Raw genomic sequence first — 12,742 nt, forward strand, 5'->3', positions numbered from 1 at the left:
TAAAGGTGCTTTTCTGCTCAAGGCTTTGGCACAAAATGGGGTTTGGGGCAGGAGGAGACAGCAGGAGCCCAGCAGCACAGATAGGACATTGCCCCAGCCATTGGGACATCAGTTCCAGCTCTCCCATGCAAACTTTACGACCTTAAGCCAGTATCTTTCACCTGCATCTTTGGATGAGCAGCCACTAAGATTACATGTGTCCTGTCTGTTTGCATTACAGACTTCTGGTTCCCTTACTGCCCCATTGAGGCACACACAGACCTGGCAGCACCATGCCAGGCTCAACCAGGCACAGGGCAGTAACTGGTCCATGACCTTATATCTGGTGACCCTCTATGGTGTTTACCATATTCTTCAGCTCTTTAAATAACGTATTAGCAAACCACCAAGGCTAAACCTATGATATGTATAGTTCACAAGACTGGAGCATCCCCAACAAGGTGATCTAATGGTCCTCAGAAGTAGCTGAAGAAGCCAAAGATGCCTATAAAGCTCTTACAATCAAAGCTACCCTTACCACTTGCCTTTCAGCCCCTTCCATCACCATCATTGCCACCCCAGGGTCCTGAGGCTGGGATGGCACCTGTGTTTAACAGCATAGAGTGTACACTGCATGCAACAGCCCCATCCTCATGCACACACAGGCAAGCACCCAGCTCATGATGTGAGCACTCAGCCCCTCCACATGAGGCTGGAGGATTCTGTGACACAAACCAACTACAGGCACTGGACTTCACGCTCCTCTTTGTATCCGAGACTGAGCTCCATTGATGCTCCCTCCTCTCCCATTTCCTTGTATTATATTTACTTACAGTAGCCTTCAGTACCTAAAGGGGCTACAAGAAACCTGGAGAGGGGCTTGGGACAAGGGCCTGTAGGGACAGGACAAGGGAATGGCTTGAACCTGCCCAAGGGGAGACCGAGCTGAGCTCTTAGGCAGAAGCTGTTCCCTGTGAGGGTGCTGAGGCGCTGGCACAGGGTGCCCAGAGAAGCTGTGGCTGCCCCATCCCTGGCAGTGCTCAAGGCCAGGTTGGACACAGGGGCTTGGAGCAGCTGCTCCAGTGGAAGGGATCCCTGCCCATGGCAGGGGTTGGAGCTGGAGGAGCTTTAAGGTCCCTTCCATGGGGGACCATTCCATGATTCTATGATGATAGGAAGGACCCCAACTCACTGCAGTGCACAGCAAATCCCCCCCTTCCACTCAGCCACCTCTCCAACACCTCTCTGGAAGACCTCAATGTATAAAATGGCTGAGGACCAGAGAGCACATCCCAGCACCTTATCTGAGAACAGCAGAACAGTAAAAGAATGGGGGGAGGGAAAAACCCACAGAAGGCCCCAAAAATCCTCTTGCTGAGGCTGACAGAGGCCTTGGCCATGGTGAGAATCCCACAGACAAAACAAACCCCTCAACACCAAAGGACGGAGCACCCCAGAGCGAGCCCAGCCCTGCAGAGGAGCCTGGTGGGACTGTGGAAAGTCCCAGAGGGAAGGGAGTTGCAGTAACACAGCGATTTATCCTGACCCTCCCTTTGCAATGCTCCGAACAACGGGAAGTCATCTGCTCTCCCTCTGCAGCAATGCCTTCGGAGAGGAGCATCCTTCTGCCTAACGGGGGGCGAGATGTGGCCATTTCTGCCTTCCAAACCCGGGGTGGTGGAAGGGAAATGTGCACCCCGGGATGCTCCTTTGTTTACCGCTCCATCGCTGCGCGGCCAGGAAGCCCCAGACGCTGATTAGCATTTCTTTCTAGACACATCTCCAATTCAGCCGCTTCCCACTGGGGGATATAAGGAATACCTCCAGACCCCGGTGCAGACCCACAGCACCGGCCCCACCGCCAGCCCCACAGCAGCCACAATGGGTCTGGAGGGGGGAGAAAGGGGAGAAGGAGCGATGGAAAAGGGGTGGGGGGGAAGGGAAGGAGAGACAGTGCCTGAGCAGAGCTTTTTGTTCCTCTGCTCGCAGCATTGCTATGGTGATTTCAAGCGAGACGGAGGAACAGTCCCTACCCATCGCTCCCGCTGCACCGACCGCATGAGCAGCCCCTTCCCCCGCAAGCAGGAGCGGGCACGGGTGGGGGGAAGCAGGGGACCGGTGCATTGCATCCCTCCGGAAGATCCACCTCCCTTATCCCTCTCTCCCCGGATTGCCTCCACACCCGGTGCATCCTTGGCACCGACCGGACCTGGACCAGGGATACAGCGGATGGGCGCCGGTTGGGGGGGGCGGTCAGCATACCCATCAAGCCCCAGCACCCCCTCCCTGCACCCGCAGCATCCCTCCTCTTCAGCATTCATTTGTGAAAGGCAAAGCAGAGGCAGATGCGAACCGGATCGGGAGTCCCCCCCTCCCGGCCGGCTTGAACCCCCCCACCCTTTCACTCACACGTATGCGTGGTAAATGAAAGCCCATCCCCGCGGTCTCTCCAGCACATTGTAGAGGAAATTCTGCAGCTTGCGGTAAAACGCATTCCTTTTCGGGGGCTTCCCACTGCCCGACACCCCGGAGCGGGGCTTGCTGAGGATGCTGCCCCGCTTGCTGCTCTCGGAGCCGGCGATCAGCAGCGCTCCGTCCCGGCTGGAGTCCGGAGCGCCCGGGTCCAGCCCCACGAAGCCCACCTTGAGCTTCTTCTCCGCCGCAGGCCCCGGGTAAACGCCTCCGTTGCGGGATTTCTGCACCATGGTGGCGGCCGGGGGGCGGCCGGGGGGGGGCTCCGCCCGCGCTCCCCTCCGCTGCTCCGCGCCCGGCGCAGGCGAAGCCGCAGGAGGCGGCTGCAGCCCGGTCCGCCCCGCCCGCAGCCCGCCCCGTTAACCCTTGGCTTCCCCTTCCCCCCCCCGGCCAACGGAGAGGCAGCGGGATCCGGCCTCGCCCACTGGGAGTCAGGAGCTGGCATCGCAGGTTCCTGCATCCCTCCCCAAAGGGGAGGCTTCAGCATCCTATTCCCCTCAAAGCAGGCTCCAGCATCTTATGTACCCAAGCAGCAGGCTCCGGCACCATATCCCCACCGCAAAACCAGGCTCCAGCATCATAACCCGCCCTCCAAAAGCAAGCTCCAGCATCCCCCTCTAAACTCAAGGTCTGACACCTTTTCCTACCAGCAAGCCGGGGTGCCCTACGCCCCAACTCCATATTCCCGCTTAGGCATCAGATTCTCTTAACCTCACTACAAACCCCCTTGTGCAACACCATTTCCTTCATCCATACTTCCCTGAGGTCCAGCCTGCCCTCTTTAGGTTCAGGAGCCCAAACTCAGCTTACTTCATGCACCAAAACTCCACTGGGATGTGGTCACCAAGCTTCCTGGGAGACCAAGCTCTCATCTTAGGAAGTCCATCCCCACATGTGGTGGCCCAGATCAGCTCTTTAACACACCCTATTGGTTATGGCCCAGCATTACCATTCTCCCCCCCCATAAACCACGGTTGGCTTCTGCCCCAAGGAATATTTCCTCTTGACAAACCTTCACAAGACTCACAGGCTGCAGAAGCCTGAGATAAGGCAGAGGTACCTGCCCCACATAGTTATCTTTAACGGCAAAAGGCAACTGTAATGCAATGTGAAGATCTGCAACCAAACTACATCAAATTCAGATCCACCAGCTCCTACTGCAGTGAATCTTCTATTCCTTAAACCCAAGTAGTCATGGATGGGCTGTGAACTGCGGCTTCTGTTGTAAGTAAACAAGGCTTTAGGACAAGGCTTTCTGTATGCAAAGAAACTTGCAAGCTCCAATGAGCAGCTTCTTTCACCACAAAGTACCTCCCCACCGTGTTGTTAGGAGGGAAGCAGCAAAATAGCTGCCTCAAGTTTCAGGGCTGCAGAAGGCACACAAAGGGATGTGGTTTAGTTCCCTCTCTAGTGAGGGGCAGCACCTGGAAAACCGATCCTGCTGCTCTGAATTGTTTCATTTAAATAGGTTTATACATTTTCTTTTATATACAAGATGTATTTAAAAGCAAGAACTGTAAGATAGAAAAGGAAACCAACTTGGTTCTCTCCTTACCCCTTAGGAGAGCTCCAACAGCTAACGGACAAGAGAAGCATTGAGGCTATGCTGCCAAATCCTACCATGTATGATAAGGGAAAAGCCAGTGTGGAGCATCCCTACATATTTATGGACAGCGTGTTTCCTGTGACCCATATTCTCCCCAACACATGGCTGAAAGAGAAGGAAGAAGAAAGGCAAAGGCAAGCAGGAAACTAAAGCTGGGTTAAAACTGGATCCACAAGTGTGGCAGTGAATAAATTCCTCCATTCAATGAGAGGCCGTTCTATTCCTTATTTGTGAACACTTGTAAGATCATCAGTGGGTGTTTATAGGGCAGCCCATTACAAACGTGCCTGGCGCTGATGTACAAAGCACATTAATACAGATCCAGCAGCAGGAAATCTCCCCCTCCACAAAAAGGGCAACAACCAACAGAGAAAGGAATTTTCAGTTAACAAATTCAGGGTTATCAACAGTCTGAGAGCCCTAAAGAGGAATCTCAATTCATTGCACTCTTCTTTGCCTAATTAGCTGGTCATTTACAGTGTCACACTGCAGCACAGCTTCCCTATCATCTATCCCCAAGCCCATCAAAAACCAGGAGTGGGACAAGGAAGGGGATGGGATTTCATGGGATTCAGGAAACCTGGAGAGGGGCTTGGGACAAGGGATGTAGGGACAGGCCAAGGGGAATGGCTTGAACCTGCCCGAGGGGAGACTGAGCTGAGCTCTTAGGCAGAAGCTGTTCCCTGTGAGGGTGCTGAGGTGCTGGCACAGGGTGCCCAGAGAAACTGTGGCTGCCCCATCCCTGGCAGTGCTCAAGGCCAGGTTGGACACAGGGGCTTGGAGCAGCTGCTCCAGTGGAAGGGGTTGGAGCTGGAGGAGCTTTAAAGTCCCTTCCAACCCAAACCAGGCTGGGATTCCATTAAAATGCCTTAAATTGCAGATTAAGACACACTCTGACCTCACCACCTCATTGTCTTCACCTCGGGTTCTCAGAGCATCTCTATCTCCTTCTCTACAGGCAGTAGTCCATGGAGGTATTTCAAAGATGAAGCTGTTTGTGTTGCTGCTTCTGCTGGGTGCAAAAGAAAAGGCACAGCCACCAACACCCTGGGGATTAATGAGGTGTATAAAAGCAATAGTGGGAAGGTGTTTTTATCTCATCCAAGGACATTATGTCTCCACAAACCAGAATTACTGAGTCAGATCTATGCTGTCAGCACCACTGGTGGTTTTAAACACACAAATACCACGGCAGATAGCTTAGACCCTGAAGGTAAGATGAAATCTATCGAGCTCTGTTAAGATACAACAAGTCCAGTCTCTGTCCCTTGGCAGCTTGTGAGCTGTAGTAAGAAGTGACTGGTGTGAAGCATGCAGAATGACTCCAGGGATGTATTTCTGTTTGAAGCACTGAACCAGAGCCCTTCCTCCATGCTGGTTTGTGTGAACTGTGCTCCCCGTAGGCTGGGTTTTAGCACTCTCAGCTTTCACCCAGGGCTGTTTTCAAAGCCTAAAGCAGATGGGTTTGTGCCCCCTTGTACACGAGGTTACACCATCCCAGCAAGACTAACCTGCCAAGTGGAAAAGGCATGAACAGCCCCATCTTCCTGCTCACCCATCTCGCTCCTCTGCTTCAGCCACCCTTCACCTCCCCATCCTCTTTCTCTTCTCTGAGTAGTAAAAAGACCTCAGGAACCCATATTCATTGATCAGATGTGTGCATTCATTACTTGGCTATCAGGGACTCACTCCAATGTGCACCAAACCATGTTTGGTCTTGAAACCAAGAGCCCTGACCCAAGAGAGGTTGGCTCCATGCAGGGAACTCAACCTGGAAGATGATGCTTCTCCAGCATTAAGGTTTGAACCCTCAGCAATCTCCCCCAGTTACACTGAATTAACCCCAATGGAAAACACATGTATTCCCTTCTCTGCTAGTAAGTTTGTTTCTCCTCTCTAAAAGTGATTAAAGTTACTGAAGTCTAAATATCAACTTTTCCTATGGAGGAACTGCTTAACTGAGCACTTGGAAAGAGAAGCAAGGGGGGAAAAGCAAACTCAGGGTGAATTCTGCAGAGTTAAACATATTTACACCCAGAGCATCCATAGAGCTGAGAACAAGCCCTCTGGCCACACAAAGACCAGCATCCACTCTATTGCCCCCACCAGTTTGTGAGCACTTAGCTTCTGCACTTTACTTCTGCTTCTTCTCCTGACCCTCTTGGTTTGCTGCCTCCTCCTGCACCCACAAGGACCACAAGCCACATCCTTGGGTGACTCCAATTGCTGTCACCTCTATGTCCTTACACCTCATTCCTTGAGACAAGGTGGCTCCAGGACCATGTCCCTCCACCTTTAGGCCACCATGAGCTCCTTGAGGTGACCCTCAGGGATGTGGATTGACTTGGAAAGCTTCCCATCAGTAACCCCCTTTCAGTTTCTCCAAACCAGGGCTTTGCTCTTCACAATATAGATCTTCAGAGCAATAAAACTAACCTGGTTTTCCATGGGAGCTCTTCCAACTTCCCCATACCAGTGCTTTACTCTTCACAACACCAAGCTTCAGAGCAATAGAACTAACCTGGTTTTACATGGGAGCTCTTCCAGCCTTGCCACCTCTCAGAAGCTTGGGGCTCAGCTCTGCGTGACTCTGCTCTGCAGTAGAACACCTCCAAGGACCATGACCGCATCCTGGCTGGGACCCAGCTCCACAAAGCCCATTAGGTGCTTTGTTCCCACTCAAGCACCCACCTCCCACCAACTGCAAAGCTGAATTGAAACCTATATGAATATTTAGGGCCTGGAGGTTGGCATCAGGAAGAAAAAGCCCATCCTGAAATAGCTAACAACCCTGACACCTCTTATGTGAGAGATGAGGAACACAGCTGTGCTTTAATCTGTACTTAAAATGAATAGGCTCCAAATGGCCCCAGGTGTCCTGGGTTAGGAGGGAGGCACCTTCCAAACTTCATGATTGAAAGAAAGATGTAAAAGACCTTCTAAATATAAAAATCTGCTTTTTTAAGTCTTTTATGTAACTTTTTCCCTTTTAAAAGGTGCTAGAGGGAGGATTAAGGTTTGGGATTAATTAAGGGGGTTGCTTTTGACCCAGGTTTCAGGTTCCAAACTGCAGGTTAGGAGATGGGGCTGTCCCCAAGCTCCTGTCACGGCACAGAGTGTGTCATATGCAGGGAAACTCCTAAGCTAACTACATTCATAGCTCCTCTGCACCATGAGGTTTGCTGCAGGCTCACTTCACTCTTCCAGCCTGGGCCCCTGGGAAATCAAGAGAACATGGAAGGGAGAGGGTTTATGGTTTACTTATCTTTAGCCCCAGGTCCTGAGGGAAGCTGGTGCCTGCATCTGCCTCTCTCTTCCCACCTTTAATAACTGCAGAGCTTAAGGGCAACGTTTATCTTGGTTTATTAAATGCAGGGAGGACATTTCAGCTTGCTACAAGTTGAGGATGTGGGATCAGAGAGGGGACAGAAACCCTGGTATCTCCCCACTGAGGAAGCTGCTGATGCATGCACGCAACTGTATCGGACATCAGAGAACCCACCTATGACTTTTCAAACCATTAATCCATTGGAAACTGGTTCTGCTGCTATGGGACTGGTTCTTTGTGGGCTCCCTTTGGACCCCATGTGGGGCCACCAGACTAACAGCAAGGCTTTGCTAAGCATCTCGGTGCCTGAGTGTTTGACATGACAGGCAGGGCTGAGCTGGGGTGAGGGGATGCTGTGTCTGCAGGATGACATTCCTCACTCCCAGCCTAATTTTCATGCAGCTCCTGCTTTGTTCTCCCAACTTTGTCTTGCTCACACTGCTCCAAAGGATGTTCCTGTCCTCTGGGCATCCGGACACTCAGGCTGTGCCTGCAAAACCTCTCATTCAGCATCTCTGTGTCCTGGCTTGTGCACGCAGCCAGTGTGCAGAGCAGGGGAGGTGATGCTCAAAGAGAGCTGTGGTTGTAGCCTGAGAGCAGGCTGCTGGCAATGGCTCAGCTGCCCAGGCCACCCTGCAAGAGGGACTTAGCTCCACCTCAAGATGTGGCCAGTTTCAGCCACCCCTCCCTATTCCCATTCCCTGATCCTCATGGAGATCTATGGTAGGAGGTGTCCTGAAGCACCAAAGCACGTTGACCTGCAGCAGCACACTTCCTTCCCAGCAATTGCTCCAATGGGAATTGCTCAAAGCATCCCAGAGGCTAGCACAGCTCCATTAATCACAGCCACCTCCTGCCTGGCACGGGCTGCCCTCACTTGTTACCATGGTCCTTCAGGTCTGTCCTGGGAAAGAAATAAGTGCTGTGTCCTTGGAGCTGGCACACATCAGAGAGGATCTTCCTTTCCCATCACACTGATTCGTGAGCAGGGGCTGTCACAGGAGACAAACCCCTTTGTACCCCCACTCCATACCAAAACACAGGCTCAGAAACCAGCAGCCTTTGCCCAGTGGCTGCTGTCAAACCATCATCACCCTGCAGAGGTGATATGGGGCTGTCATCCTCTCCTATTCCCCTTTCTTTCCTCCCCATCCCAAAGGCTGGCTGCTTCCAGACTCATCACTCCTAAGTGCTCGCAGGGCAGGCACTCACTGCAGCTGGTTGGGGTTGCCAAAAGCATTAAGCAGATATAAGGCATGGAAACAGTGCCAGGCAAGCTGTGATTAGGGATAATTTACACTGGGCATGATCAGACCACCCTAAATGTACAGGTAGCAAAAGAGAGTTTGTGAATGGGCTGGAATTAATCATTTGAAGATGCTGCAGTGCCTCTCTGATGGAGCTATGGTTAAATGATACCCCACAAGGAGTTCTGGCTGGAAGCTGGAGCCTGAGCTGGGTTATAGCTCAGGTTTCTCCTTCAGATCAGCAATATCTTTGTGCTGGGGGAAGGCACAAGCCAAGAAGAGGATGGGGCATGGTGCATCGCCCTGGCCAGCACTGCTGCTCTGTGCTCCCCTGGCTGCCAACTGAGGCTCCCACTGAGAATGTGAGTCCTAAATGGGGGGGATGCAGAGGTTTGAGGCTCTTCTCTGCCCCCATCAGTCTTTCACCCCCCTCCTGATTGCTCCTGCTTAGTGTATAGAAAGCCAATCCCAAGGATGAAAAGCCCAGGGAGAGCAAAACTCCTCCCCAGGTCAGTGTGAGTGCCCCAACTCCATTTGCTTAGACCCAGGGGCTCAGCACCATGCAGGTCTGCTCCAGAACAGAGGCCAAGCGCAGCAACATGAGGAGCAGAGCAGCAGTGATTTATGTCCATGCTGGATGGATAGACAGCTACCCACTGGCAGGGTGGTTTTACAGGGTGAAATGTGCTGCAAAACTGGCCAAGGAGAAGGTAAGTGGCTGCTGCTGGGACACAGCCATAGGGAAAGATGTTGGTCAGTGATGAACTCACTTTCTGAGGTCACGTAATCATGGACTTCAGGCTGCATCCGCATCATTTCCACCTCTGCCATAGATGATTCAGCATCTCCGTCAGCAGCAGGTGATGGCAGGACTCACTTGGGTGATGTCCTCTGGTGATGCTGGTGTTGAGGGGGCTGGAGTGTACCTTGGCCTCCCTGGAGCCAGTGGCATCAGCTTCCAAGGTAGTAGGAAAGGAATAGAAGGTCAAGAGAGCTCCATTTAGTCTTCCCCCATTTGTGTTTTCAGATGCTTTTGAGATGCTCCAGGTGTCATCAAGACTTCAAACTCAGCACGAGACAGGCAGGACCTCACTGTCCATGTGGGGTTAAGGTTCAGCAAAACACACTGGGCGAGTGATGACAGATGAAGGGAGCAATGGGAAATGAAATCCTTAACTGGAAAGGCTTTCTTGCATGCCCAAGCTGCCATGCATGCCTGGTAACGTGCTGCCTGCACTGGGTTTATGCAGGGATATGCCCAGGGGTTGCAGCTGATGCTGTAACTCGCCTCCAAGTGCAGAAGGGCAGCGAGAGGCTCGAATTCCTCCAGCTCAGCATCCGCAGCATGGATTCCACTTGCAGCCTTGCAAAAGCCTTATAAATGTTTCAGAGCATCCCAAGTGCCTGCTGAGTTGGCCAATCAGCTCCGGTGGGTGAAGGAAACCTACCTTAAATTATTAACAGCACACAGCTACAGGGGGAGAGGTAGGGAAGGAGGAGTTACTCATTGCTCCTTCTCCAGTGAGTGCCATGAGAGCATCCAGAACCAGGCTAAGGATAAGCAGAGGAGTCTGCTCATGCTTTGGTGGATGGTCCCATTCGTGGGGCCTTTCCTTCTCCATCAGGAAACTCCAATGTGTTGCCAGTGCTTGCATTGTGGAGATGATGTGCCTCTTGGAAACTGGATGCTGATTCACTGCATATCCCTCTCCTTCCTTTTCCTTCCAGCTCCACTGGTTTCTCAAACAACCTCTCCAGCTGATCCGCAGGAGGACAGCAGAGCCAACCCTGATGCTTCTTGACTTTCCCACAACCTCTGGTAACTTTCCCCTTCACAAGCTTTAAGTTTCAGGTAACACAATCACATTTGCAAGCTCTTGTCCCCACAGAAATGACAACAAGAACTTTGCGGCTCCCTTTGCGTCTCTGCGGATGCTCTGCCTGCCAGGACCAGGTTTTGCAGAGGTGGGATGTGGGACTGGATTTCCTCTCCTTGGCAGCTGCTCCAGAAGGACTTTGTCCCTATTTCCACGAGATGGCATCGCTGAGACTGCTATGGAGAGGGAGCATCCTCACCTGCAGGGAGGAGAGCGATAGAAAATGCCTCCAAAAGCAACCAAGCTGCTAGGAAAAATGCCTCCAAGTTGTCAGCTATGAGGTCCTGGTTCTCCTGGCCATGACAGAGGGGAATTGGAGGAGAAATCAGTGCTTTAAAATGCATCTCACCTGCACTGCCCTATATATCACCTATATATCACCTGCCATGGACCACGCAGCACCCACCTGCTCCCACATGGTGCTGATGGCTCTTGAATCCACTCGAGTTTGCTGCAAGGTTTGCCAGAAGCCATCTGTGACCCACTTCAGGGTAAAGGAGGGTTGCTTATCCTTGAAGTAGAACCCCAAAATGGGTGCCAAGCAAAGCATCATCCCCTCTGTGCCTGCAAGCCTATGGGGTCAGGCAATGATCTGCACATGATGGGTCATCGATCTAATGGCAAAACACAGCTCTACAATGAGTCTTCAGACCCAAGGTTTGGGTGGAAGCAGGTCCAGGATTCATTTGGCTTTGATTCGAGAGCCCCACAATTCAGCATCCTTGATTTTCTGATTTGAGCCTCATGATTTGCAATGGGTCTACATCAAAATATTCCTGTTCATTCTGTCTCTGTACAGAGCTTGCCCCAAACCTCCCAAAACAAGAAATGCTGCTGCAGACATCTCACTGCAGGCCCTAACTCTCCTTTCTGACCCTGCACATTACCTGGGGTATTTACCCTACTGAAATCAAGCTGAAAACGTGGACCTGCTGTGAGCCATCAGCAGGTTTGAGTTCAATCCTCTGGGGTTTCCATTTCCCTCTTCTGCAGTTACACCAATGATAACAGCACTGCTTGTGCATTGCTCCCTGAGCATCCTTCCCAGCTCCCCTGGCAGGTTTCTATGGAGATGGAGCTGTGGTTTTGTCAGAGCTGGGTTTGCTTTTGAGTTATAAAGGACCAAGTATAAACTTTGTACCTCTCTTCTCCACCCCTCACCTCACCCCAAGGTTGTGCCCACTCCTGCTGTGCCAGGGACCGGCTCCCATTGGGGACCAGAGAGCTGGAGGTTCCTCAGCAGCGTAAGAGGGATGCTCCCACAGGTGTTCCTGTTCCTGCTGCTTGGAAGGATGGAGATAAAACATGCACATGATGTTCTCCTGCCCTGCTTGGAAGTACCCAGGAAGGGCACAAATCTGCTGCACTGGCTCAAGGATAACAATCCTTTGGGAGCTAGAAAATGCAGGAAGAGCTGGAAAATGAGATTAAACTATCAGTGGGAAGCCAGCCTTCTCCTGCAGCTGTGCTGTGCCTGTAGGGATCCCCAGGTCCCTTTCGATTTGTGGCATGCCAAGAACATGGCACTTCATTGAGCCCAAATATTGCAAAGACCTTGGGCATCAAATCAATTGCTTAGGAAGAAGGTGGTTGATGCTGGGAATGTGGAAAGAGGTGGAAAGCCTCAGTGGCCTGTGCACAGAGCTTTGGGGAATGTGGCTTGGTAAGCTGGTACATGTCCCTCTGCTGTCAAACCAGGACATGGGATAGGGATGGGGATGGGGGAGTGGGCAGCAGTGGGTGACTTCCTGCAGTGCTCTCTGTAGTTGAGCTTGTTGAATGCTCCTTGAGGCTCTGCCTGGGGGCACTTAGTGCTGCAGAGCATCAGGTGCTAATAAGGATCATTAAGGGCTCCTGCAACAAAACAGTGATGCTACTTGCGCTATGGAGCTCTCCTGGGAAGATGCATGATGCCATGGTTCCATGGGCATCCACTCCCAGCACTGTGGCTTCTAAAAGCAAGGTCACAAGCACAGACAGCCTCAGGATGCTCCAGCACGCAGGGTGGGAGCAGCATCATCACACTTCCTCCCTCCATCTCCCTGCCCTGCTGTACCACATCCCTCTTCCACCCTTTCCCCCCTCACAGCTCCTATTGCATTTGGTCAGTCCCAGCCACTTGGCAGCCGTAACCCTTTGGACTGGGACAGGTGCCAGTAAGGAGAGCAGGGAGAGGTGCACACCTCACCCAGGGCTGCACGCTTGCAATGGGAACCAATACACCATTCTGGGT

The 12,742-nt window shown here is 52.2% G+C and overlaps 1 protein-coding gene across 5 annotated transcripts in view; it reads right to left on the bottom strand.

The window, feature by feature from the left end:
• The window catches only part of KCNQ2 (potassium voltage-gated channel subfamily Q member 2), a 61,579-nt gene extending 58,895 nt beyond the window's left edge, over nt 1-2,684 (bottom strand). For all 5 annotated transcript variants that reach the window (XM_034066808.1, XM_034066809.1, XM_034066807.1 and 2 more), the window contains exon 1: nt 2,389-2,684. In XM_034066808.1, coding sequence (XP_033922699.1) covers nt 2,389-2,684 — 296 coding nt within the window. The remainder of the gene's footprint in view (nt 1-2,388) is intronic.
• Between the last annotated feature and the right edge of the window lie 10,058 nt (nt 2,685-12,742).

This window comes from Melopsittacus undulatus, chromosome 10 (genome assembly GCF_012275295.1).
Source record: "Melopsittacus undulatus isolate bMelUnd1 chromosome 10, bMelUnd1.mat.Z, whole genome shotgun sequence".
Lineage (NCBI taxonomy): Eukaryota > Metazoa > Chordata > Aves > Psittaciformes > Psittaculidae > Melopsittacus > Melopsittacus undulatus.